Below are 27,135 nucleotides of genomic sequence, written 5' to 3'. Positions count from 1 at the left end.
GATAATAATAGTCGGATCTCTATTAATACTCTCACATACTTTTTCCTCTAAGTATAACTCAGGTAATCTATGTCGGCATACGAAAGCAAATATAGCCTGACCAAATATCCAGCTGTGCAAAATGAATCAAAAACAAAACCACATACATATACAGAAAAGGCCTTCAAATCAAGGAAGCGAGAAGAGAAACACAGGCAAAAAAGACATTAATATCACCTCTCTTCAGCTAAAAAGAATTAAAGGTTACCAAAGGATAGTTGCTGGTTTGATCTTCATCGGCTTACCCTGCATTGAGCTTTATAGGAGGTTCTACATGAATGGCGAACGAAAAATGCAGCAAGGTGAGTTTAATCCCAGGGATGGTACGATTCGAAAATACACGGAGGAAGAAAAGATAAAGAATTTCAACAACAGTTGGCTGACCAAGATATTTGGCGAGAAATAACTACCAGCCATAGAGACAAAACTTTACCATACACATCAAATAAACTACAGCATATCTATTCCAAATGATCATCCATTGTTTGAATTCCGCAAGCATATATTATACAACTTTAATGTTTTCGCTCTCTTGTATATAAGCAATTTCATTTCGAAAATAAGATGTTCCAGGTGCTATAATAAGCCCACCATGAATAATGTGGATCACAGATTCAACAAATTAAATTATATCGTTTCAAATTCACAGTCACCGCTAATAGTATAGCTGGTCACATGAAACTGTTCTTATGTTTGAATTGGCTCCTTGCATATTTGAACCTCTTAAAGATGTTTTCGCTCTTACTTTAAGATGCGACGTATCCAATAAATTATACGTGGGTGGTGACTTTTGCCTAGTATCAAGATCGTTGCACAGGGCTGTTCGTGGCCTTGCTACCGAAAATGAATGTAACCGCTTTGTCCCTATGACTGGAGAGGGTGTTCCATTTTTTGAAGAAAGCTTGGTACCTAGTTTTTCGAGTCTTGATGATGGTCTATCGTAAGAGCCCATGCTGTGTATTCTCCTATCGCCAGTTGTAGAGTTTCCCAGAGTTGATTTTCGAATAGAAATCCTTGATTCAGGTCTGAGTGGAAGTGGTATTCGGCTTTTTCTTGAAATATCTGCCTCTTCCGGTAATACATCGAATTCGTTAAGACCATGAGACAGAGAAGCTTTCTTTTTCGGTCGCTCATTAATTGGTGTTATTTGTGATGACGATCTAATCATTGATTTCGTTGTTTTCTTATCGGACGGCGTCCTTCTCGGTAGTCTCGACTTTCTTGGCTTATTTTTTATACTGGGAGTGACAAATGGATTTGGGGTCTCTGGCAGTCGAATACTTCTCAATGGTGTACTCACAGATTTATCCTCATATTTCCTAACTCTGCTCGCAACACTTGTAGGCCCCATATTTTCCTTATTTGTACCATCCTCGGGTGGGAGTTGAAGTTCTCCCATTAATCTCGCTATAACTTTTTTTGAATCAATTTTTAATTTCGCCTTTTCATTTGCACCCAGTGAATTCACTAGATCCTTACTGGAACAAGGTCTCCTCACAGAAATCGGAGGACCACTTATCATCACCGGCTTTATATCTAGCGATCTAATAAAATTTTGACCTTTAAATTCGGATAACCGCTTAGACGAAGCATTCTCGACATTCCCTTTATCTCGGGTAGAAGAATTTGGAGATGCCGATAGTTCACTATCGTCGCGTCCATCGTCTCTATTGTTTACTTCCTTTCCGGCAACTCTGGCTACCAGCGAATCGTATTTTTCACCTAGTGCCTTGTCCTTCACAAATCCACCCTGTAGTATTTTGCTTAAATATTCCAAAATGGAATTCACATACCTCATCTTACTTCCTTCCACAATCACTGTATTTTCCATTCGGGTGAGAAGGTTGTTTGCCTCATCCAATAACCCCTGAAAAATATGCTGCCATCTTGCACCTATTAGTCTATCCCAAAGAGAGCTGATCTGATCATCTAGGTTGATGTACATCTTAACCAGCCCTTGGTATTTCCTTATAAGTTCGATGGTGCATGATGGATATGCCTTCCCTGAAAGTCGATTAAATGACTCTAGTTGCTGAGGAATATACGTTATAGAAGCACTTATTGGTTCGGCCTTGAAGCACAAACACGCAAAATCCTCCGTCAATAGTCTTGTTTCCTTATCGAGAAGAGGTATATGAAGGCCTCGCGAATATCTTCCATTTCCATATTGAGGTAGTTTGTCTGTAGCGCTCACCAAATCATGGAAGCATATTGATACATCGTCAAATTGACATTTTGTGTATCTAGTGTTGAGTTTGGAAACATCCTTGAGGCTTTCTTCGATCTCTTTATTAATTGATTCCATGATGCTGTGGTTGATCTCTTTATATTGCATAGCAATAGAAGATGTATTAATTAACACTTCTGTACATTTCCGTGCCCGATTCACCTGCTCTGCTATCTTAGGTAACGTATTAAGTATTCTTGTTTCCTGGTGATCATGCTTTTCTTGTTTTAATTCGGAAACAAGGTCGGATGCATCTGCAAAAACCTCCAAATTATATGATATTATGCTTAATTGCTGATAACCCTCACTGATCCACTGTAACTGACCTATATTGGCTCCCTGGACGTCACGTGCAATCGGTTCAAGGGCTTTGATGATCTTACGAAGGTAATCTTGAGCTCTCTCAAAAATCCCATAGGCTGCATCAAATTGTATAATTCTGCGTCGGATAGAAACTTCATTGACTTTCTCACAATATTCGCTTTGTTTCACCGCATTTTGGATAATACCTGAGAGCGGTAATGCTTTGTTTATTGTTTTAGACACCATCGATTGAGAAAGTGCTTTTGATCCAAAAAAAAAAAGTAACAACTGAAGTTTGAGGCTGCCCACCTTAGCTCCGTGTATCAATTCAATGAAAAAAAAGCAACTGAATGGATATATTTATATAAACTATAAGTAACGTTGCAGTAAATGCAATAAATGACCTGTTCGATAGTTATCACGATAGCTCACTTTAAAAGGTAGGGAAGTCAATCGGCTATCCTATTTAGTTCTTGCCCAATGAGGAATCAAGAGCACGCTGTGTATATTTTCTAATTTTTTTTTTTTTTTTCTTTCTCCCCCTTCACTTGTTTTAAAGGTAAATAACATACTGAAACTCTGAGCGCGAATTTGTTTACTATGCATTTCTCAGGTGTAAGGAGGAATACATATTGCAATGATCACATTCCTAGCTTATACGAAAAATATATCCGAGGCACATTCAGACTTGCAAACACTTCCGAAGTGTGCCTTCGCTCATCCTGCATTCCATTAAAGCTAAATTACACACATGGTTCCAAAAATACAATTTAGAAGAGTATACTTAAACTGCTATTATTTCAAGATTGTCTGACTGCTTGTCTCTCATACATCTCCACAATTTGTTCACTACTTGTAGCATCTTCAGTTCCCTTATCTGTTCTGATCTGAACAAATCTTGGGAACCTTAAGGAGATACCCTTTTCTCCGTCACCAAAGTAAGATGCTCCACTCATATATATTGGAGAAGTAGTTAAATCTGCGACTCTAACCTCAAAGACCAATGATGGTTCAAACCAAACGTCTGGAGTGGCATTTGGATTTTCCCTGTTGTAAACAAAAAATGATTTTGGTTCTGAAATTTCCTTCGGTTTCAACTGTTTTGCCAAGTCCATTAAAAGATCTTCACTGAAACCAGTGCCAATTTTACACACCGATTCATACTCACCCGTATCTTGGTTATATGATGCCAACAAAAAGCCTCCATACCATCCTGTTCTCTTACCTTTTCCTATATATCCACCAATAACAACAAGATCTAGAGAATCTCCCACTCCTTCAAGATAATCCTTTTTCAATTTAAGCCAGTTTTTAGACCTCTTTGCGGGTCTGTAGCATGCATCTTCTCCATGTAATGCTTTGATCATCAAACCCTCACATGAATCATGAACAGACTCATCCAAGAATTTCTCCATTTCTTTCACATCCGTTGAATTCATTTTTGTGGCAAATCTAAGCTTCTCTGGAACTTCATGAATGTGCTTGAACAACAATTCTCTACGTTGATCCAATGGCTTATTTATAATGGGTTCGCCGTTGTAAAATAAAAGATCGAAGACAAATAAGCACACTTTAACTTTAATATCCTTCTCTTGAACGCCCTTTCTCTTCCTCGTTGACAATGTTTGGAATGGAAGTATTTTATGTTCTTCTGTATCCCATGCAACACATTCTGAATCCAAGATCAAAGACTTTATTTCTGGGTTTTCCTTTCTGAGCTCCTCAATAACTGGAATTAAATCTGGATATCTCTCCGTCATATTTTCCGAATTTCTGGAATAAACTCTCATGTCACCGTCTGGTAATAGATGAACTTGAGCACGTTCTCCATCGTATTTATACTCACAGGTAAATTCTTTACCCTCCATTGTATCCATGATCTCTGCAATAGATTTTGTAGGGCGAGCAAGCATCGGCTTAACTGGTATTCCCGGCTTAAGTGTACAATGCTCTGACACATGAGACACGCCATATTTGATGCAGTTCTTTATAATCAACTCATAATTTGGAGTCTCAGAGTAAGCTTCCTTCATTTGTTGCTCAGCTTTAACCAAAGCCTCCGGATCCACATCATCTGAAGACTTTTCACCTGTTTCATATTCAACAAATGCTTTCGCTAACCCCATAAGCACAGACTTCTCACCAAAGTTTATCCTAAGTTTACCCTCAAGAGATCTCATTAGAAACTTTGCTTCCTGGTCTTCACAAGCTGCAAGCATCTTGTTAATAATTGCGATTTTCTTTGACTGCGAAGAATTACCCATAGATTTTGCTATTTTGGTTAAATTCTGGAAAACCTCTGGAATACTTAATGGTTTTGGTTTAAATATTAATGACTGCTTTGTTCTTGAAATAAAAGCAACCTCACCTATATCTCCAAGACGATGATAGTCCTTTCTTATATGTTGCAGCTCCCTACCTGTACTTTGGGCCAAAGCCTTCAAAAGTAATGTCTCGCCTAGTCCCAACTCTAAGTCTGGTTCATAGTCTGGACCAAGTCGATTGATCATGAGATAAGTGACTTCTATAAGATTTTTGGCAACAGCCCCGTCAGCCGTGAGCGTTTTTTCACTGGAAGACTTTCTCAAGATATCGCAAAAGAATTCAGAGGCAATCGCAAGATTCTTCAAACGGCCAGACTCTTGCTCTAGTTTTTCAAACACACTACATAAAGTGGCATATGGAATTGGTTTATCGGGCAATATTTTTGTTGGACTCTTAGTTTTGTGAACCTCCTGATCAATACGGAGAAGATTTTTAGCATCTTTGAGCTCGTTTTTTGTCTTGTGTATCTCAATTTCTTTATCTAATCGTGAAATGTTTGACTCGGGTGCATCATCAACCATTTCCACATCAGATTCCTCGTTCAAAGGTTCTTTTTTTGGTTTCTTCCTGGAAGGCGAACCCGTTCTGCTTACAGATCTGGACCTAGACTTGGATTTCGATCTAGATCTGGATCTTGACCTAGACCTAGACCTAGATTTTGTCTCTCCATCAGAAGATGTTTTCTTTGCAGACGAACTTTTCAAACTTTCATCCTTGTGTACGGAACGTCCACGCTTAATACTTATATCCTTATCTTTGGGGGCCAGATTATGACTCGAAGATGAGAAGTTGAAGAATTGAGTTAATGTTTGCTGTTGTGAGGGCATCTTCCGCTGAGTACTTCTAATTGTTGAATGAAATGCCAGCGTGTTCAAACGTAATGATCCCAGAGTAGATCTCAGGATTGAAATAATTGCGAGAGAGTTCCCTGAAAGCATTAAATTACTTTCTTGAGCTTTGTTATTTTTAGATGAACAGTAAGATTACAAATATCCCTTCAAGAGACGGACAGACTTCAATGGTGAAGAAAAAAACTAGTTTACATTAAAAGACGTGGGGCGAAATTTTGGGAAGCGAAAAGCGCGTGAATTTTTTTATTTTTTGTGCTGGATGCAATCAGGAGCAACGCGTCACTATGTAAAAATTATTCATGCTCTTAGTATTCAGTTTACGTAATCAAAGGATTATAGTTTGTTGACGAATGCAATAAACGGATGAATACCTATGAAAGCTAGAGAGCAAGAAGAATCAGAAGTAACATATAGGTTTGCCAAATATATATAAATAGAGCTAATGCTTTGTAGTTTTCATTAGTTAAATTTATGGAATGTTGCATAATAGTCGTCCAGAAAGGATTTAACCATGGACAAAGTTTTGGAGGTCCATGCTGCTTATACGATTCATGCTTTGATGAAATGGAATATTTGCGATCAAGTCGAGTCATTATTATGTGAATTGTTATTATTGCTCAATAGCTTAAGTAAAGATAATATTTCACCTACAATAGGTTACATACTCACTGGGAGTAAACTTCATTAAGTTTCCTCGAAAGCATTATCAATCTACACTGAAGGAAGTACGGAGCTTTATCATTGATGAATTTCGAAAATTTAAATTATTGAGAAAACAGAATTAGACTGATTTAGATAGAAAAAAAAAGTTTAGAAAGTCAAAAATTAATAACATAGAGTCAGGAGAGCGAGTTAAGTGTGAAACTTGAAAATGTAGATAAAGAACAATTGCCCTTACCACAAAGCAAATGTAATTTCTAACAACAAACAACATTTCCCGCTTATTATTATACTCTCAGTATATCGTAAGTAGCATCACATAAGAATTATGCCTTTTCATAAGATTCCCAATTGTCCAAAATTTCCTTAATCTTGTCTGAATGCGTAAGTTTGTAGACATACTCAAAGTAATCCTTGGTAAGTTCGAATGGCTTACCAGTTAAGTTTGGAATATACCTGTCAATCAAGCTTGCTGGTTTAACAGCAGACTTTGGAATCTTCTTGATAAGGAATCTCTTGAATGGTTTAACACCGGATCTCAAGTATGAAGAATGGAATGGAACCGATATTCCTCTCAATGGAATACATGCAAATCCACGTTTCAGTGTGATTGGCTGAGGCTTTGCTAACGAGTCTTTAGACACCTTAGCAACGATTTTGCTCAACTCCTCGGCAACCTTTTCAATTGGCATCATTTCCAAAAGCTTTGAAATATCGATTTTCTGCATTTTGACAATATTCAAAGTGTTTGTTAATGTATCCAAGGCACGCAAATCACCAGCGGCCACATACTGTTGGTTCTCGACGTTATAGTTAACAATCTCAAGCAACCATCCTGTTTGTTTGTCAATGTGCTCAATGACAAAGCGAAGTCCTTCATCATCAAATGATTTGCCAACACGTCTTGGGTCAACAGCAACCATACCATAATTGGATCTTCCTAGATTGTCTCTTGGAACAGCGACTTGCATAGTCATACCTCTATAGAAAACAACATCCACTAAGGACTCGATAGGCATAACACTTGCTATAGAAGCAAGAGCGGAATACTCACCAAGAGAGTGACCAGCAAACATGCACTTCTCAGGAATCAATCCCTTGGATTTCATATCCTCAAATGCCGCCTTCTCCATCAATGTCAATGCGGGTTGTGTGAATTGCGTAGCTGAAAGAAGACCGTTACTTGAGCGGAAGGTATATGTCGTAGTATTTTCATCAATACCCTTGAAAATCTTCTCGGACTTTAGATGACCATTCTCATCGACATATTCGAATAGCATAGAGATATAGTTCTCTCTAACGGCACGGCCCTTTGGACCACCGAAGTGAACAGTCAACTCCTTAGGATTGTTTGTTATGATGTTCAAAATGGAGAATCCGTATGTGTCAATAAGGTGCTTGTCAGCTTTATCCCAGACGGCACGAGCAACCTCGGATGTCTTGTAAAGATCCATACCCATTCCCTGCTCCTGAGATCCCTGTCCAGTGAACACAAATGTCGTTATAGGTTGATCAATCTCAGCTTCACCAGTGAGGACGACTTCATCTGTCTCCACCTTCTTCGTCTCTATTTTGATGATCTTACGTCCATTTATCATACCAACATGCTCTAGAGTAGTGCTCAACTCATCGTTAGGCAAGACCATACCAACAAAGTTTGCAGTGTACGCACGCACTCTAGGTGCCACACCATCTGCCGCATACATCTCAACCAATGATCTGATAGAGGCGGATGAAAACATTCCATGAGTGATGGTGCTTGGTAGATCAGCGTAAGAGCTGAACACCTTGTTGACGTGAATAGGGTTGAAGTCACCAGAAACAGCAGCATAAGTTTCGTTCGAACCTGGAGATTTCGTCCTCAATGCTTTAGCTAACGGAATCTTGTTTTCAAACATGAGAGGCTGCTCGATCGGCTTACCGGTTCTTGACAAATACTCTATAACCGGGTTGCCGAAAGACTCACCAGCGACGTATTCGACGTTTGCAACCTTCTTAACCTCCTTTGTTAGGAGCTCGTAACAGACAGCACCAGATGTGGAAACGTACGAATAAACATCCTCAGACTTATACTTGTAGACAGAGGTAAGTCTGAAGGTGAGCACTTTACCCAAAAGCGCAGTCTCTGAGTCACAGTGGAACCATTCCTTCGATTTCAAAACTGCAACATCCTTTGCTGTTGTCAACTTCAACTCAACAGGGGTCTCCACAATTTTCTTGAACGTGTGCTCATAATCTGTGTAATGGCCACGGTAGAAGAATTCGGATATAACCTGTATGACCTCCTTACCACTCCTGTAGATATGTCCAACGACTCTGACAGTCTTGCCGGTCGGACCATTGATAACAGACACGATGTTTGCATCGGAAGAAACCTTATCACCAGCCTTCAATGGGGTAGAGCCGGAGATCATTCTGTAAGAGTTCGACAAATGGACCAACTTTAAAATGTCCCCGTCAACGGTCTTAGGGAAAATGGCCTTCATGATAGCTCTCCAGCCAATCACAATAGCGAAATCCATTGGAGCGAGCTGCTCGCGGTCAGGTCTAGGAACAAAGTACTCGCAGGAGTTTCCAACAGCATGAGTTAGCTCCACTATATCCTTTGGATTGATAGTAGTAGATCCACCATCAATTGTAGAATCAACTGAGAAGTCAAGGTCAACTGGGGACTTGGCACCAAACCAAACCTTCCAGTAGAATTCTTTGATCCTAGTGTTCCTGTCGGACATCTGTTCTCTAATTGGAGCAAATCCATCCGATGGATCATAATCGTAAAGAAGTTCAAGAGCCACAGGCACTCCATCGTGCGTTCTGGACTCGATGAGCTTCATTAAGATTTTGGATCCACTTCTGGAAATGTTGACAACCTCGCGTTGCTGACCTCTGATCGGAATAGATGCCGAAATCACGATAGACTCATCATCCTTATCCAACCCGCTAATAGAAACCTGCATATGCTTGTGAGGCTTTAAAACCTTTCTTGCTGCATTTGCTGCATGGTTGTATCCCTCAACAAACACCTTAGAAGAAATGAATGCACGTCTCCAGTTGAACTCCTTGCCTGCCAACACTTTGAACCATTTTTCAATGTCTGGCAAATGTGAGTTCACAGAGTACTCAACGGTACCCTTGCTTGGGTGGCTGATCTTCAAATGCTTGATAGGCTCTTCTGATATTTGGTCATCAACGGCAAAGTATTCAACCACTGGAACATTGGCAATATCATCATCATACTCATCCTTGAGCAGCTTCTTGATGTGGCCTTCATGAATGTCGTCCAAAATTGTCTTGATAGGCTCATCAACCTTGGTAGCATAGCGAGTAGCAACAGGACCCTGAAGAATACAGGTTCTTTGCACATCACCGCCAACAACTGCTTCCAGGTCCTCAGATTGCCAAAGGGAGTCCTTTTTGAAGAAGTACTCGAAGTTCTCGTCAAGAACTGGAACAAATGGAACGGGCTTTTGCGTAGGACTCAAGCACATACTGATGAAGTAGTCGCAGTCTTCAGCACTGATAATCTGGGTCTTGGCACCCGGATACTTGGAGAACACCTTGGCAACAGCATCGTCTGGCTCCTCAAGATCATTGAAATGCTGGATAACGGAGGTGGTTGGAGCATCAGCAAACCTCTCCTCAACACGTCTGAGGAATGTACCAGTAAAGTTTCTGAGGGTAGGATCAATCCAACGACTCGATTTCCTAACGTACATCAACTCGACACAACGTGTTGCAACCTCCTCGTACGTCATATCACCAAGATCACAGACACCATCGGCATTTCTTCCAAACCATGGTTTCTGGAAATCAGCATTTAACTTGGAGATGATGTAAGACTTCTTCTTCTTCAGAGCCTCCAACATCTTGGCCTTTGGAAGTGAGAATATCGTCTTGTCCATCTCCTTCCAGAAGATAACTCCACGGGTGGCAATCTTGTGAATTGGCTCACCCATCTCAGAAGTAACAGTCAAAATACCACCTGTTGGCTTTTTGTACGTGGCTTCCCACTCCGAATCCGGAACACCAGGGCAAGCTGCAATAGCCTCTTTCGCAGCTGGAGAAGTCTTGGCCTCCTTGGCAACCATAACACGAGAACCGAATAGAATACCATCAAAAGGCATCTCAGGATAATCATACTTCAGAGACCAAGAACCGGTCAAGTAAGGATAGGTGTCCTCAGTTGAGCCAAAGCCAGAGCCTGCAACAAGAATTATGTTTGAGCAGCGTCTAATCTTGCCGTACATCTGAAGAATAGGCTGATGGAAGTCCTCATACGAGTGATGACCACCGGCACGGCCTCCGGTCCACTGCAAAACAATCGGGAAGTCTGGGAAGGCTTTTGCGATCTTGATACACTGGCTGATAGCATCAATGGATCCAGGCTTCAAACCCAAATGCCTCAAGTGTAAGGTCTTGATGTACTCAGAGGCAACTTCCAAAGATGGAACACCAGCACCAATGGTCAATGACTGAATAGGGAAGCCATGCTCACGGAGATCCTTGATCATTGGAATGCCCCACTGGAGCATTCTAGGATTGACATAAATCAAGTTGATGCCAATTCCAGAGCCAGGCTTGATCTTGGATGCAACCTGCTTCAAAGCATCAACCATGATGGATCTGGTGAAGTAACCACCTCCAGCCATCTCGATGTGGTATCCGGAGTTGATTGTAGCAGCAACAAAGTCGGGTGAAACGGTAGTTGGCGTCATTCCAGGAACCATAAGTGGAGGTCTGCTGAGAAGACGAGAAAACTTGGTATCAACATAAACCTTTCCTGCCTTGGTACGCAAAAGCTTTGGTCTGTATTGCTCGAGCCAGTTTGGAGCAAATTTCAAGGAGGCACGGTTGATGTCAAAGAGTTCTTGCTTCAGTCCAAATTCCACCGAATCGGCAGATGAACCTAGTGCACCGGCCATGATGATTCTAACACCCGTACCCTCCTTGTTTCTGTGGGTCAACACGCCCAATCCGGAAGCACCACCCGGTCCGAAGTCAACAATGTGCGTAGACTTGAAGTTGGTGGCCTTGACCCAGTGAACAGGCAAGGTGGTAATCAAGTTCACTGCTCGTTCTGAAATCGAGCTTTCGGAGTATTCACGAAGATCTTCCCCGGTGAAAGTGTCGAATACTGGGATAGCAATCTCCTCCTTAGAGAACGAAAGCCCGACCCGTTTGAAGTCCTCGAAAATCAACTTATTGGCAGGCGTCAAAAGGTGTGAATGGAATGGGGACGTGATTGGCAAGAATCTGGACGAGAACGAGAGTTTACGCTGAGAATAAGGAACTCTGGCCTGGCTCAAACCGGCCGGAGCCTTCGCCTTTCTGAGATTCAGATTGAGACCATATAGAGACTCGGGAGGACCCGTGACAACAACATTTCTCGCACCGTTGACCAATGAAATGTTTATGTGCTTGGATTCCGGCAAGTGTCTGTTGGTGTCCGCAACAAATTCATTGATCTGATCGATGGAGAGGTCTCTGATGGAAAGCATAGGGCCAGGTGTTCCCTCACCATTATCCTCGGAATCATTCATCATGGATGGTGCGAGCGATGTTCTTGGATAGACCTGGGTGCATCTGACAGCAAGGAAGAACAAAAATTGGATAGCCTTCATGGAATTTTCCTCAAACGACTTCCAGGAGTCGGATGAGGCAACAACAAGAGACGTCACTAAACCTTGCGAATGACCAGTAGTGCCCTTCACAACTGCACGCAACTGCCCTGGAGTAATGCCACAAGCCTTGCAACTGATAAGATAGTGGCAAAGTTGAATAGCACATATCAAGGGGCAAGACACTGGAATTGAAAGCAGTAGCTGGGTATCTGGGGTAGCAGAGGGTTCCTCCAACCAGTTAATGAGGTCAAATCCATGTGTATAAACCTTGTCAGCATCAGAAGTGGTTGCAATAAGGGATTTGACCTGGCATTCGATTTTGGAGAGGAAATCAAACACCAAACCGTGATATATGTTGAAGATTTCTCTCAACTCTTCAAAGTAGTCGTCTGTGTTACCCTGACCACCGAAGATAGCAAAGATATCGGCCTCTCCGTCCTGTGCTGCCCTGTATAAGGCAGGCTTTCCCAGATCCTCGTGGTTCATACCAAATGCCGGATCAAGAAAGACCTTACCCAAATAGTAGTTCTTGATCAAATTGTTCTGAACCTTGACGAGAGATGTAGGGTGCTCCTCGCTGTCTAAAGCATGAGTAGCAAAAGCATGGATGTTCTGACCACGGAGGAAACGTGTTTCGAACTCATCGATGATCAACTTTGCAGCACGCCTTTTCTCTGTGTCAATTGTATCTACCGAGTTGACAACATATCCCAAAAACTTCATAAGGAGCTCGGCCTTCGTGGATGGCTCCTCATCACCTGCAAAGCTCTCAGTTGGATCCGGGAGAGATTTGTAAAAACCTGCAGTCAGCTGCTGATAGAAAAGATAATCCTCTTGAGGAGTTAAAATTGTTGTTTCGATGGAACCGTGGTTGATCACCAGAGGTCTGCTAACGGTCATCTTATTCTTTCTCTTTATGTTTGTAATTCGAATTGATTTCGGTTTCGATATGTTAACGAAGGATGATCTTCAAAAGATAGAATTTACAATTGAGCAAGAAAATGTGGTAAGTTAATGCTCAAAAGCTGTTCTAGTGTAATTTAAACGGTTGTGCAAAAGAATCCTGAATTCGCAGTCAAAGTTACTAGGAATGTGGTAGTTTTCTCAAAAGCTTCGTAAATTTGGCAATGAATTCGATTAGCCAGCAACAAGCAGATGCAAGTGTATTCTGAATATCAGATGCCTTGTAGGAAAAAGAATCTTATAAGTATAAAGACAGGCAGGTCAACAAATTGAAAAGTGTTAGAGGCTTTTCTTTTCACAGCTAGCTACGGAAAGGACAGGTTGAGGCAAGAGTAAAAAAAAAGTCAAAATGATAGAACGACGCCAGATGAAAATTAGGAGCTGTGTATAGACCAAAAAAAAAGAAAAGGAAAAGGAAATAGAGAGCATGAAAATAATGGGAAGAGATGATGGGTAATTCCTATTCAATTGAAATAATAATGTGCGGTTACTACACGAAAGTTGAAAGTTGTTAGTTGAAAGAGACGGGTAGGTAATTTCTCAACTTGACCCAAATTCACCAACTCGACAACTTGAAACAATGGAATTTCAATTTTACTCAACAAACTGCTATTGAGCTGACAGGATATTTTTTGAATGGGGTGCATGTGCAAAAAGCCCAGATACTGGCTTTCGTATGAGGCACTTTTTCACTTGAAAATTTTTGGAACGAAATTTTGCGAATAATGCACAAAGCGAGAAGATCTAACGCGTTGGTGTTTGCTCTGTTGGGCTTCACCTTGCCCCAGATCTGAACTTTGTTGAGACTGTTTCCTACAAGGTTACAAAGTTGGCTTTCTCCGCATCGTTGGATATCGAATCACAAAACCTTAATTTCAATTACGTAAATTAACTATTTTGGTTTTTGTCTGTGGAAGGGCATTGGTCTAAGGATTTGATTTTTTTCCACTTGGTCTAACAGAGAGAGGGAAACACTTAGGGGTCTTTTCCTTAAGAAATCTCCCTCGCGGTCTATCTTTTGGATTATTGGTATTTTTTTCTACGACATCTGTCTGTCATTCCTAAAATTCTTTCATTTCGAGGCAACTTGTCGGCTGAAACTCCCTAAATTCTGCAAATCAGAAATGTCGGCATTAGCATTTAATTCTCCTAACGAGGAATCGTATTTACTATACGAGTGGAGAGCATAAACTGGCTTCCAAAAGTATTGGTATCTTTTTATCTATATGAGGAATATTGAACTGATAAAAGCCAGGCGCGCGCCCGTTCCCTTAAGAAAACGAGGCTCGTTCAAGCATGTGAATCAGATAGAAAAGATGCCCTGAGGTTACGAGCTTGAAAAAAAGAAAAATAAAGTACATCTTACCAATTTCGAATTCTTTCCCTCGCTTAACCGAAGATCTATCGATCAACTCTTACAGTTCAAAAGTTCCCGAACGCCGTCGTTCAGCATTCTGTACTGTGAAAGGGGTAATCATTGATTTCTTGGCATTAGCCTCTCTGATTTACGAGCAATTTGATCTCTTCTTATTCCATTACTGATCTGAGCGGTATTAAGAAATAATATAGACCAACAAAAGCACACAAGGGATGGATTGTGGGGTACACTCTCCCAGTTGACTTATAATAATGTCCAAAATATTACGTGTGGATCTATCTTATCTTTTTTATCCTGTATATTGGGGTACCTCTTTCTGTATATAAGCCTCGTAAATTCTGTCCTTTTCAAATATTCGGATTATTGTCAGGTTTCTTCTGGCATACATCTGGGCCGTGGATCACATGATCAGTTAAAAAAAGACCCGACGATCCGCGTCGGACCCCATATTTTGTGAAAAATAAAAGTCCAATTTGAGCGAAGCGTCACGTGTCATAAGGTTTGATATAGAATAGTCCAGAGGGTAATTTAAAACTTTAACGATAATGAGAGTCAGTTCAATCCTTTCTGAGCATTTAGACTTGTCATAATGGTATTTGAAGCTCTCAAAAACCTAAAACTGATACGGTTGTATCACAATGTATTTTTTTGGTACCGGTTGCATTGCTATCGATTTTTCTCGAATAGTGTACCCAAATAAACCTAAAACGAGGATCTCCTCTTTTTTTTTTGCAGTTATGGCCCACACACAAACACAGCCAATCCTATCAGAGGCATACCCCTGCCTAACTCTATTTTCACCTATTTTCACTTTTTAAACGACCCTAGTAGACTCAGCTGGCATTATTTTATCACTGTACATCTATACTTTCTGCACTTCCGGTAACAGCGTAATCAGTGGAATTCCAAATTTCCTCGGGTTCGGTAATATTAGGTGCTAAACGTCACATTATATTCATAATATCAGCATTGTGGAATGTCCACTATTATTTCAAGTGGTACAATCAATCAGCATGATGTTATCACCCAGGATACTCGTTTGGATCTCGCTACTTCTCTTTCGAGTGTAGCTTTAAGCAATTCTCGGTATTATGATGCTTCCAGTTCACTCATAACCGATTTGTTTTGGTTTATCAGCTATTGCTTCTACACTGTGATATCCAACATCCTCTACTACATCCCAACGGTGATCATCTCAATTCTCACACATACATTTCAGTTCAGTCTGTCGTTCACCAGCATCTTGCTTTTGTTGCTTGTTGTTATTGTTGTTGCCTACGGTTATGTTCGATATATATACCTCACGAAGTACTCAAGGCTACCTGAAGAGCCCAAAAGGCAGGAACCCACAATTGATACTTTCCTAGAGCCACCTGTGGAATATGGGAAATCAAGAGTGAGCTACATAGATGAGTTTCTAAGTGCCATCAAAATCTTTGGCTATTTGGATAAGTCTGTGTTCCATGAGTTAACTAAGAGTATGCAAACCCAGAAACTAGACTCAGGAGAAATTCTCTTCTTGGACGATACCTCTGGTTTCACAATCTGTGTTGACGGAGAGATACAAGTGTATTTTAAAGTTGGCGATGACAAGGTGCAGAAACAAGGTCCCTTTGCTAAGGATAATTCCAAAGATGTTGTTGTTGTCGATGGCGTTCGTTACCAGCTTTTAAACAACGTTAAGAGCGGTGCACCTGTTTCCTCCTTTATTGGAGTGTTGAGCCTTTTGACCAATCAGTCATCCCTGTTGAGGTATGCTGCTCCTACTCCTTCGCTACTAAGTCCAGAAAGCCTAAACCGCAAGTCCCTTCCTATGCCATCAGATGGTTTTGCCTTGGATGATACATTAGGGTCGTGTTCTCCGGCAATCAGTTCGCCCGATGTGCAAAGTAACAATGGAAGAGCATCTTCCAGATATTCACGTCATTCAACCAAAGTAGATTCTCTCTCTGTACACAAGAATGTCTGGCAGCCTTCCAAAGCTCTAAATGGAAAGGATCTTGATAAAAATATATCGCCAACCGAGACAGATCCTGACGGCTTCTTGAACGATGTTGGTGTTGTTGATGGGCAGCCATCCTCGAATTCTTTTCCAAAGGCTGTGCATGGCGTACCACAAAGTATCAACAATACATCGCTGGCTGGAAACTTTCCGATTTCTGGAGACATGGGAAACACTTCATTGGGATCTAAGGTGAATGGCTCCGGAGTGGAACTCATCGCAATTCCCAAGGGTAACTGCACGATTTCTATCATTCCTCGTGAGTCGTTTATCAAAATTGCTCACAAGTATCCGAAAGCAACTACTCACATCATTGACATGATCTTGACAAAGCTCTACAGGGTGACTTTCCAAACCGCAAACGACTATTTGGATCTCACTTCCGACATTTTTGAGACCGAATTGAATTTGAACAATAGAATTACCTACAAGCTGCCTGGCTATCTACATGATACTATTATAGAATCCCTTGATTTGGAGGCAGATTCCGCTGCTAATGCCGACGACTCCAATTTGCCCTATTCAGAGATCTCGACTTCAAAGTCTCAGTCTGCCAAAACGCGTCCTGCTATAGTTATCAGATCTAGTCGGCATTTTCAAAATTCGAGTTGTGATGGTACCGTATCTACTTCTCCAAAGGTATGTCGGGACAGTGATGGTCTGAATAGTGTAAAAATGAGCTTAAAAGAGCAAGGTAGTCTTGCAGGTGCCAGTAATATGCAACCTCAAAAAAGTAACTTTTCCTCTGCTCTCAGGTCTAACAGTATGTTTAGCCTCAGATCAAACGATGAAGGTGTGAATTCCATGGATGTTACAAATAAGAGGCCGTCACTAATTCATCATCCAAGTTCTTCGGCCAGGCATTTTACTTTGAAGTCTAGAAACAAGCCAAATCCGGGTGATTTGGTTTCAAATGCCCCCTTACCTAAAAATGAGTCTGACATGACGTTTGACGGATCCAAATTTATCGGAAGAAAWRTGATTCATTCCGAAATTCTGAGGAGTTTGATGACTCCATTTGGGCTTCTGCTCTTTCGGATGCTATCAGTGAGGCAATTGGAATAGTGAAAGATGTATTCACATGGAATGATTCGTTTCCTTCTTCTTCAATCGCTAGCACTCAATACAGTTCGCAGGTAATTAGTTCTTTAACTGCAATTAACATTGTTCCGACTGTTGAGGAAGGCCACAGTTCGGATGCACACAAATATCTGACAACTGGATTCAAGTTTCATGGAAATATGGATGATGATTCTGTCGGAAGTAACTCGGAAAATGGGGCTTCAGATTATGAGGCAGTGAAGAAAGATCTTGCGGACGAGATTCAGGTTATGAGGATTAGTAAGGGTACTAAAATTATTAGAGCCGGTGAACAGACACCCGGTATTTATTATGTTATTGATGGTTCTCTTGATGTCTCTTACTGGAAGGGAGATATGGAAGAGCTTGATGATGATGATGATTCCCCATATTCAAAGATATTATACTACCGTCGCAGGCGTTCAAAGAATCTAAAAGGTAATCAGCAATATTTATTTACCGTTGGCAAGGGTGAGATAGCAGGATATCTCGGAACATTGATTGGATCGAAGTCGTTTATTGATGTCAAGGCAACTGAAACCACGTATGCGGCATTCGTTCCAAGGGATGTTTTTGATTTCATGATTGAACGATATCCTAGAGTTGAGTCATGTATTGCAAAGCATTTGTTGACTGTTCTAGATCACAGACTTTATCTCACTGACTATGCTATGGAGTGGGTTCACTGTCCTGCAGGTAAATCGTTATACAATCAGGGAGACCCGGCAAATGGAATTTATGTTGTGCTCAATGGCAGGTTCCGTTCAGTGAAGGTTAATTCGGTTGATAAGAGACATGTGATATTGGGTGAACACGGCCAAGGTGAGTCCTTGGGTGAAGTGGAAGTTCTTACGAAAACACGCCGTATTGTCACATTGGTTGCAATTAGGGATTCTGAATTGGCCAGAATACCTCGTACTTTATTTGAGTTGATTGCCCTTAGTAATCCGTCGATCATGGTGAGTGTCTCACGACTAGTTGCAAACAGAGTCAAGAGTACTATGGCCAATGATCCAAGTCTTTCGCCTACCCCGGGCATTAGTCCGCATGTGAAAGATGAGCCCTTGTATCAGACATTCTCGAATTTCCGTACTCTAACTATCCTTCCGGTTACCCAGGGACTTCCTGTTACAGAATTTGGCGAGAGACTAGGACTTGCTTTGGAGGCCATAGGACAGTCCGTCAAGATTTTGAATCAAAGTTCTGCCTTGACCAATCTTGGTAAGCATGCATTCGATCGACTTGCCAAGATGAAGCAGAGTGGTTACTTTGCAGAACTGGAGGAGAAGTACGATATTGTTCTATATCTGGTTGATTCGATTGCGAACTCGTCATGGACAAAAACATGTATACAGCAAGGCGATTGTATTTTGCTGATAGCAGATGCAACGGCATCACCAAATGTTGGAGAGTATGAGAGACTTCTAGTAAAGACCAAAACAACAGCAAGGACAGAACTTGTTCTGTTGCATCCGGAGAGATATGTTCGTCCCGGTTTGACCAACAAATGGTTGAAGAATCGGATATGGGTTCATGCTTATCATCATATCCAGATGCAATGCAGTAAAGTACACACAGTTTCGCCAAATGTTGCACATCAGGATGCTGATGTTTTGCGAATTGAAAAATTGCCTGGTCTTCTCAGCAAATCCACAAGGATCATAAAGGATAATTTGAAAAATCGTGTAGAGAGTATTGTGGCCAGAAATGATCTGCTTCTTCGTCTGACGAGAGATTCGTTCCGGTCGAAGAAGTATTATCAGCCCATGCAGGTGCATAAGGACGACTTCATGAGACTTGCACGTCTATTGACGGGTCAATCTGTGGGACTAGTTTTAGGTGGTGGTGGTGCTCGAGGTATTAGTCATGTTGGAATTATCAAAGCATTGGAGGACAATGGTATTCCCGTTGATATGATTGGTGGAACTTCAATTGGTGCCTTTGTTGGCGGCTTGTATGCAAAAGAGTACGACTTTGTGCCTATGTACGGTAGAGTGAAAACCTTTGCAGGTAGGATGGGCTCCTTATGGAGATCGTTGTTTGATCTCACCATTCCAGTCACTTCTTACATCACAGGTCATGTGTTCAACAGAGGTGTCTGGAAGGCATTTGGAGAGTCAAGAATTGAGGATTTCTGGATTAAGTATTATGCCAATTCTACCAATATAACAGAATCCTTAATGGAGGTCCACACAAGCGGATACGCATGGCGTTATATTAGAGCATCAATGTCTCTAGCGTCCCTTTTGCCGCCAATCACCGATAATGGAAACATGCTTTTAGATGGTGGTTACGTTGATAATCTTACGGTTGAAGAGATGAAAAGGAGAGGAGCCAAAATTATTGTTGCATGTGATGTTGGTTCGGCAGATGATAGAACGCCGATGGATTATGGGGATTCTCTCAGCGGATTTTGGGTCCTCATGAACCGTATTAATCCATTTTCGAAACATCCGAATGTGCCAACAATGGCAGATATACAAATGAGACTAGCATACGTTGCTTCTGTCAATGCTTTGGATAGAGCCAAGAATACATCTGGCTGTTTGTATCTTAGGCCACCAATTGAGGGTTATGCCACGCTTGATTTTTCAAAGTTTGATGAGATTTACAGGACAGGTTACACGTATGGAAGCAAAATAGTTAAAAAATTGAAAGATGACAATGAATTTCCTGTCCTTAAGGTTAAAAAACGGGAGGCATTGGGTGTTCACCCTTTAAGGAGAAGGTATTCTATTTAAATTCAAAGGCGCTAACACATTGCATTTACTTCAGGTTTTATTTCAGGACGCGCATTTTGTATAATAATAAGTAGGTTAAATGAAACAAAAATGTATATACATCTTATTTTTTACAGGAATTATCCCAAAGGATACGTCGTATGCACTACGTTAAACCGTTATCAAAATGTATTTTTCCGTTTTATTTTAGCCTCATCTTCATGGTAAAACACCAACAAATGATATATTATACAAAATAGCCCGTTAATGCAAAGCCTCACCACCTATCTTTCTTAACATAAATCATTCTGCTGATCCTTCTTCAACATTTACAGCATCCGTTATGCTCATGACCGAGTCACCCCTAACAAATATCAACGGTGACTCTTCATGTCTTGATTTCACATTTTTCGATGCTGCATCAACATAATAAATTGTTTCTTTTGCATCACCAAGAACAATGTTGCAATGTGAGTCGTATGCCTAGAACAAATAATTGGAGATTTAATGTTAGTAATTGAATTTCTGAAAAAGAACGTAAAAGAGTATCAAAACACCAAATCAGTTTAGTAAGCCCCGCATTCTAATTAAGTGTATCTAGCAACTTTCATAAAGGCAATATGTATTTCAACTTTCTGTATATATCTGTTTTGATTATGAACACTTACATGAAGTTTTCCAGTCATCTCTCTGTTTCCCCTAAGCTTAACAAATATTTTTTCGTCAAGACGGAGCCGTATGAGGTCTAAAGGCTCTGAGGTAGAGACACCTTGTTTTTGTGACATTTCTGAGGAATTGTTTCGATGATAGGCCTTATGAGATATATTATCTTTGTTGGTATCGATTGTTGCGAATATTTTCACGATGATGATTTTGCTTGTACCACTTATCGTTAGCCAGCAAAAAAAAAAAAAAAAAATTGCGAGATGGGGAGTAGTAGAAGATGGTCAGGTCTGGCAGTCCCGTCGATAATGAAATATTAATTCTATATCCCCATATTCTCTGGGAAAAAATTATTGTACGTACTGCGGTTCTCCTAGTAATAGAAGACAAACTTAAAGTGTTTATAGCCCAAGTATTTGTTAACATCGTCCTTAAATACAAATTGAAGGCTCGTATAATATTTGCTCATTATCTTTTTTGAACTTTCCATGATGCCTGAATCGACAGAAGGAAAGACAAATGAGCATGTGAACTTTTACTGTCTTGGTGGAGGTAATGAAGTGGGCCGTTCTTGTCACATTGTCGAATATAAGGGGAAAGTGGTGATGCTAGATGCAGGTGTCCATCCTGCTTATTCTGGAATTGAATCTCTTCCTTTCTATGACGATTTTGATCTTAGTAGAGTTGATGTTTTACTAATCAGTCATTTTCATTTAGATCACGCAGCTTCCTTGCCTTATGTCATGCAGCACACCAATTTCAAAGGACGTGTTTTTATGACATATCCTACCAAAGCCATCTACAAGTGGCTTTTAAATGACTTTGTCCGTGTCACTACTATTACCGATGACAGCAATGGAATGGATGAGAATTCGAATGCGTTTCTTTATACGGATGAAGATTTGAATTCTTCGTTGGATCGAATTGAAACGCTAGATTATCATTCAACCATCGAGGTTGATGGAATCCGTTTTACCGCTTTCCCAGCAGGTCATGTTCTTGGAGCAGCTATGTTTCTTGTTGAAATGGGTGGTCTTAAATTTTTGTTTACAGGTGATTATTCAAGAGAAGAAGATAGGCATTTAAGTTCTGCTGAAGTTCCAGATGTTACACCTGATCTTCTTATTGTGGAATCTACATTTGGTACTGCAACTCATGTTCCACGCTTAGAGCGAGAAAATAAGCTTACGACAGTTATACATTCAACATTACAGCAAGGTGGTCGTTGTCTTCTCCCGGTGTTTGCTTTGGGAAGAGCCCAAGAAATTTTATTAATATTGGATGAATACTGGCAGAGGCACAAGGATTTGCAGAATGTTCCAATTTATTACGCCTCAAGTCTTGCTAAAAAATGTATGGCTGTTTACGAAAGATATATCAACATGATGAATGACAGCATCAGAAAGAAATTCACAGAAACTAACGAGAATCCATTTCATTTCAAATACATAAAAAATGTTGCACATGCAGATCGAATCGATGACTTGAATCCTTGTGTGATGATAGCATCCCCGGGTATGCTTCAAAATGGTGTGTCTAGACAACTTCTCGAAAAATGGTGTCCAGACCCAAGAAACACCGTTATTATGACCGGTTATTCTGTTGATGGTACGATGGCTAAGAAATTGTTAACTGAACCTGACCAAATTCCAGCTTTAAATAATCCTGACGTAAGTATCCCTAGAAGGATGAATGTTGAAGAGGTTTCGTTTGCTGCTCACGTCGACTATGAGCAGAATTCGGAATTCATAGATCTTGTGCATGCCAAGAAGATTGTTTTGGTCCACGGTGAATCAAATCCTATGGGAAGATTAAAATCAGCCTTGTTGTCTAGGTATCAAAAGTTTAAGGACACGGAGGACGAAGTCAAGGTTTATAATCCTAGGGACGGCTCAAAACTTGATTTGGAATTCAAAGGGATAAAGATTGCAAAGGTCATGGGACAGCTCGCTACCAGTCTTCCGGAAGATCATGATACTGTTAGTGGTATTCTTGTTCAAAAGAATTTTGATCTTAACTTATTAAAGGTGGATGACTTGCGTGAGTTTACTGGTTTGACTGCTACTGTTGTTAGAGAACGTCAAGTATTGCGGTGTAACGTGAAAAGGAGTTTGCTTTATTGGCAGTTTACACAAATGTTTGGTTATGTTAAGATTTTGATTGATGATCCGGATGAATACTCATTTGAAGTTATGGATGTGGTCAGAATTACATTAGAGGAGTCTGAAGCTCTTGCAACCATTGAGTGGCACTCTGGAATTGTTGATGATACGGTAGCGGATTCAGCTATAGCAATTATAATTAGTTGCGATTCTATTCCTGCATCTGTCAAAATATCTTCACATCAACATAGTCACGCACATATAAAGGAAGTTCATTCGGATGCTGTTAAGCAGGAGAAGCATGATGTGCTAATTAAGGAAGAAGATCAAACTGCGGAGGTCAATAAGTTCAATTCTAGTGTCAAAAAAGAAAGCACCGGTTTGGATTCAGTTCTTTCAGACGATTACAGTCCTGATATAAGACTTAAGCATATAAGTATGCTTTTGCATGCCCAATTTGGAGATTCGTTTGTGACCTTACCTAATAATGAAGGAGGTACGATCATTGTAGGGAAGCATAAAGCTACGATCGATTACAAGAACTTCAATGTTGATTGTAAGTCTAATGTCTTGCGTGGACGAATAGAAGGAATACTGCGAAGATCATTGGATTTGGTTGCACCACTTTCGCACGAGTAATAAGAGATTTATCAGCTGTATAATTATGTTCTTTTCTAATACGAATACTCAAGGCATTCAGTCTTCTTATATTCTCTTCCTATGGGAATAATAGCTGGCTTTTTTATAAAATGTTTATGTAAATTGCATAGTATTGATTTACGTTAACCGACAGAGTTCGTCCTCAGAAGTATGCATTTGTGTATAAAACATAACCTAATTAGAAAAAAAAAAAAATAATAATAATAATAAGGATCCGCCCATTGATTTAATTAGTACAAAGTGTGCAAAGTAAAATATACATTGACGAGAACTCATTTCAATCCATCATCATTAGCTATGTTATAGGCATCAAACTCAAAAACGTGCTTATCAACCCAATCGCATCCTGTATCACTTGTTGGTGATAGAGACAAGTAGTTGTCGTCTGTCATTAGATTAAGATCCATATCGTTAAAACCGCTTGAAGGAGTTGAACTTTGCTGATTCAATGCAGACACCTTTGTATCTACTTGAAGCTGTGGTTTATTGCCTGTGGCGGTAGGACCGCTAATGACATTCGGTGTTTGATTGCTTTCCTTAGATGCATTGTAGATAGCACCCGAAATAGCAGTCTGATTATCAGTGTTTTTGTTATCTGAATCGCCTTCCTGCTTAAGCATATTAAGCAATGTATCCTCAGAAGGATTTGTAGCCAAGTTTGTATGTCCAACAGTCTGGGTATTGAAATCAGATTGCGTGTTATAATTCATTGAAGTATTTGCTGCCTTCTCTGGAACAGGAGAATCTTCATATTTCTTAAGTGTACGTTGTCTCATCGCTTGAATAGCCTTCTTCCGACTCTTTTCAGGAAGCCCGGAACATACCGTCTTGAAAAGTGTTGGAGAGACTCTCCTTACAGTGTCCCTAATGTGTTGAGCAAGCTTCTGCGATAAAAACCAATGCCTGGAAATCTGCATGATAGCACCAAGTTCAAGTTTGATATATTCCGTGTATGTCTCCAACTCCTCCTTATTGATACTATCCTTGAGTGGTGATGTCATCGTCACGTTCTCCAGCGATTTTAAGCTGGAATCAACCCATGAATATGCACTCAAATGAACAAGACAACAAAAAGCTAATGCGCATGCCAAAAATGGAGTACGCGAAGTAATTCTGGCCGGGTTTGTGTCCAACAATGACTTAACCACAGAAGACGCAGACTCTATTGTCTTTCTAGTTTCAATGATCTTCCGAGAATCCACCTCGCGTTTTTTTAAAGTAGGACAATTATCCGTTGCACCTTTTTCATCGGTACATTTGGGATGTTTGGAGATATCAGGTCTCCATAAATAGGAAAAAGGTCTATGAGTAAATATTTGTGCATAGCAGACTAGCATAATTGCCTCGAAAACACCCTCATTAACTTGTCCATTCGTATTCACCAAATATGGGCAGTTGTACATATCGGGGTTTTCTAGTTTCATCTCCCAGTTTCCAATAGCAGCTCTCATATGTGTTAGGTGGGATTGAATTTCCTTATTTGCCTGAACAGCGACGTTAAGCTTTATCGAGTCATTCACTAGTTTACATGCTTCTGCTCGACTTTTATAGTCAAATCCTTCAGGTGAAACCTCCTCTGGAAACAAGACCAAAAGCTTCCTCGAGGACAATAGCGACATCGTATGTCCTGATGCTGTACCACTGATAGTATCGAAGAAATAGACCTCCCATAAAGTCTTCCTTACAGTTTCTAAGAGAATACGCTTAGGAACATTTGCAACCCTTCGTGCTTGCATCAATTCTGTCAAGACATCATCTTTTCCCCCAGACTCAGATGGCGTGTTCATCAGGTTTGTACCATTTCTGGAGCTGGACTGCATTACTTCGTCATCCTGCTGGTCGGTGATATAGCCATTCACATCAATAAACTTTAATGGAATATTATTCTGGTCGACCAAGTTGATCCTTAATTCCAAAGCTAACGAAACCAACGCTTCTCGAAGTACCATCGATAGATCATGTAGTGATGAGATATGTGCCGCAATTGCAAGCAAGAGCAATGATTGAAGACTGATGAAGTCTTTACCAACCTGCTTCACAAAGTTGACGATACTGCTGATGAGAAATTGAACCGTCTCAACATCAGCTGAGTAGACGTTAGAGCTCTGACCGTCTCCAATGATTTTCATTGCAAGAAGAAGGTCATAATTGTATGGAATTGCATTCAAGTATGTGATGATATCCGTTCGAGATGGAAGAAATGGGTGTATGTGTTGGAAATATTTGTAGTAGGTATTGACAACAGATTCAACATTCAAGTCTCTTGTTAGAGCCGGAGAGATATAACACTCATCAAGAGAAGGAGCTAAGATTGCAGGATCAAAGATCTTATTCAATGATTCCTCAGCCTTCGAAGAATTGAAAGTAGGAAACATATCAATGGTCTTACCGTTTATCTTCGCGTTTTCATGAGGAATCTGGCCGCCAGAAAGACATGGTGGAAGTTTATTAAAGTTTTCCACCGTCATGCATTGATGATGGCAGACAGGTCTCTTTTCCATATCTGCCCTACCATTGCGGACGCATGGAAGAACAAAAGTGTCCGGATCCACCTCTTCTTTTTCCTCTCTTTCACGTATCCTTTGTTTAAGCCGGTCCTTGGTCATTGAATGTGAGTTTATTATTCGGTGGCCCGGTGATTTCTCACTTTGCTTATTCTTTAAAGTGACTCCTCTCCTTCGCGAGCCACCTCGATTACTTTTAACATACTGACAGACCCTATTTGCCCTGACACATCTGGAACAGATAGGTTCCTTGCCGTCGCACTTGAGGTGTCTCGAACGGCATGCCAAGCAAGCACGTGAAACATGTTTCACTGCCGGCTTTCCGTCTTTTGAAACATGAGAAAGTAATGCCATTTTTGTGAATTTGGGTAGAGAAAAATTGTAGTGTTCCTTACGTGTCCCCTTCAGATCAGGCACTGAATTCAATACTTCTATTCAAGTGTGTATTTGTAATCTTTCCTGAAGATTGGCCTCTGCTTTCTATTTACGCCGAATTCGTTTTTTTTTGGCGAAAGGTACGATGGAAGGGTGCAATTCTTAAAGCCAGACGCTTTGCTAAAATTTTTAGACTATGGTAATCCGCTTTTGTTTGTATCTTATGGTGAAGAAATGAATGAAGCTATTTTTTTAGTTTATTCGAACTAATGATCAACAGTATGAAAGAACAGAGAGGCAGCGTGCTTGTGTCTCACGTTTTTTTTATTCTTAATTTATTTTTTATTTTTTATTTTTTATTTTTTCTTATTAATTGTTTCCCAGTAATAAAGGATTTGTACTAGCTTTACCTTTCCTCCCAAATAAAAAAATTAGCATTAGCATGTTGCTATTGTTGGAAAGAGATTTGCTCAAAACCAGCTGGAAAAAAAAATTTCATAGTATTTCTTCTGATCTGTCTCGTCTGACTCAAAAATTTAGGTGGAGTATATTCGGGCTTTGATCTTGGAATCTGCACACTCGAGGTCAAAACCGATACATCTCTACTCTATAGAAAGAGTTTTATTCCCAAAGGGTGGGACTACATTAGAAGTCATCAAGGG

General features: G+C 40.4%; 7 protein-coding genes across 7 annotated transcripts; 3 read left to right on the top strand and 4 right to left on the bottom strand.

Moving 5' to 3' along the window:
• Positions 1–154: 154 nt before the first annotated feature.
• On the top strand, positions 155–445 carry BRETT_004534 (uncharacterized protein; the record flags this gene model as incomplete). The annotated part of the gene is made up of 1 exon (XM_041283030.1): positions 155–445. A coding segment is annotated over one exon (291 nt), but the record flags the coding sequence as incomplete, so codon positions are not given.
• A 249-nt stretch (positions 446–694) lies between these two features.
• On the bottom strand, positions 695–2,815 carry BRETT_004533 (uncharacterized protein; the record flags this gene model as incomplete). Its single annotated transcript, XM_041283029.1, has 1 exon — positions 695–2,815. One exon carries the CDS (start codon positions 2,813–2,815, stop codon positions 695–697), a length of 2,121 nt encoding a protein of 706 aa, XP_041135805.1.
• Positions 2,816–3,369: 554 nt separating this feature from the next.
• BRETT_004532 (uncharacterized protein) lies at positions 3,370–5,721 on the bottom strand (the record flags this gene model as incomplete). Its single annotated transcript, XM_041283028.1, has 1 exon — positions 3,370–5,721. One exon carries the CDS (start codon positions 5,719–5,721, stop codon positions 3,370–3,372), a length of 2,352 nt encoding a protein of 783 aa, XP_041135804.1.
• Positions 5,722–6,731: 1,010 nt separating this feature from the next.
• FAS1_2 (beta subunit of fatty acid synthetase) lies at positions 6,732–12,926 on the bottom strand (the record flags this gene model as incomplete). Its single annotated transcript, XM_041283027.1, has 1 exon — positions 6,732–12,926. One exon carries the CDS (start codon positions 12,924–12,926, stop codon positions 6,732–6,734), a length of 6,195 nt encoding a protein of 2,064 aa, XP_041135803.1.
• A 2,417-nt stretch (positions 12,927–15,343) lies between these two features.
• BRETT_004530 (uncharacterized protein) lies at positions 15,344–20,190 on the top strand (the record flags this gene model as incomplete). The annotated part of the gene is made up of 2 exons (XM_041283026.1): positions 15,344–17,316; positions 17,418–20,190. 2 exons carry the CDS (start codon positions 15,344–15,346, stop codon positions 20,188–20,190), a joined length of 4,746 nt encoding a protein of 1,581 aa, XP_041135802.1.
• A 1,133-nt stretch (positions 20,191–21,323) lies between these two features.
• Positions 21,324–23,573, top strand: BRETT_004529 (uncharacterized protein; the record flags this gene model as incomplete). The annotated part of the gene is made up of 1 exon (XM_041283025.1): positions 21,324–23,573. The coding sequence occupies one exon, from the start codon at positions 21,324–21,326 to the stop codon at positions 23,571–23,573; it is 2,250 nt and encodes a 749-aa protein (XP_041135801.1).
• Positions 23,574–23,866: 293 nt separating this feature from the next.
• Positions 23,867–26,452, bottom strand: BRETT_004528 (uncharacterized protein; the record flags this gene model as incomplete). The annotated part of the gene is made up of 1 exon (XM_041283024.1): positions 23,867–26,452. The coding sequence occupies one exon, from the start codon at positions 26,450–26,452 to the stop codon at positions 23,867–23,869; it is 2,586 nt and encodes an 861-aa protein (XP_041135800.1).
• Between the last annotated feature and the right edge of the window lie 683 nt (positions 26,453–27,135).

The sequence above is a fragment of the Brettanomyces bruxellensis genome, chromosome 5 (genome assembly GCF_011074885.1).
Source record: "Brettanomyces bruxellensis chromosome 5, complete sequence".
NCBI lineage: Eukaryota > Fungi > Ascomycota > Pichiomycetes > Pichiales > Pichiaceae > Brettanomyces > Brettanomyces bruxellensis.
This window is presented reverse-complemented; position numbering and strand designations above follow the sequence as displayed.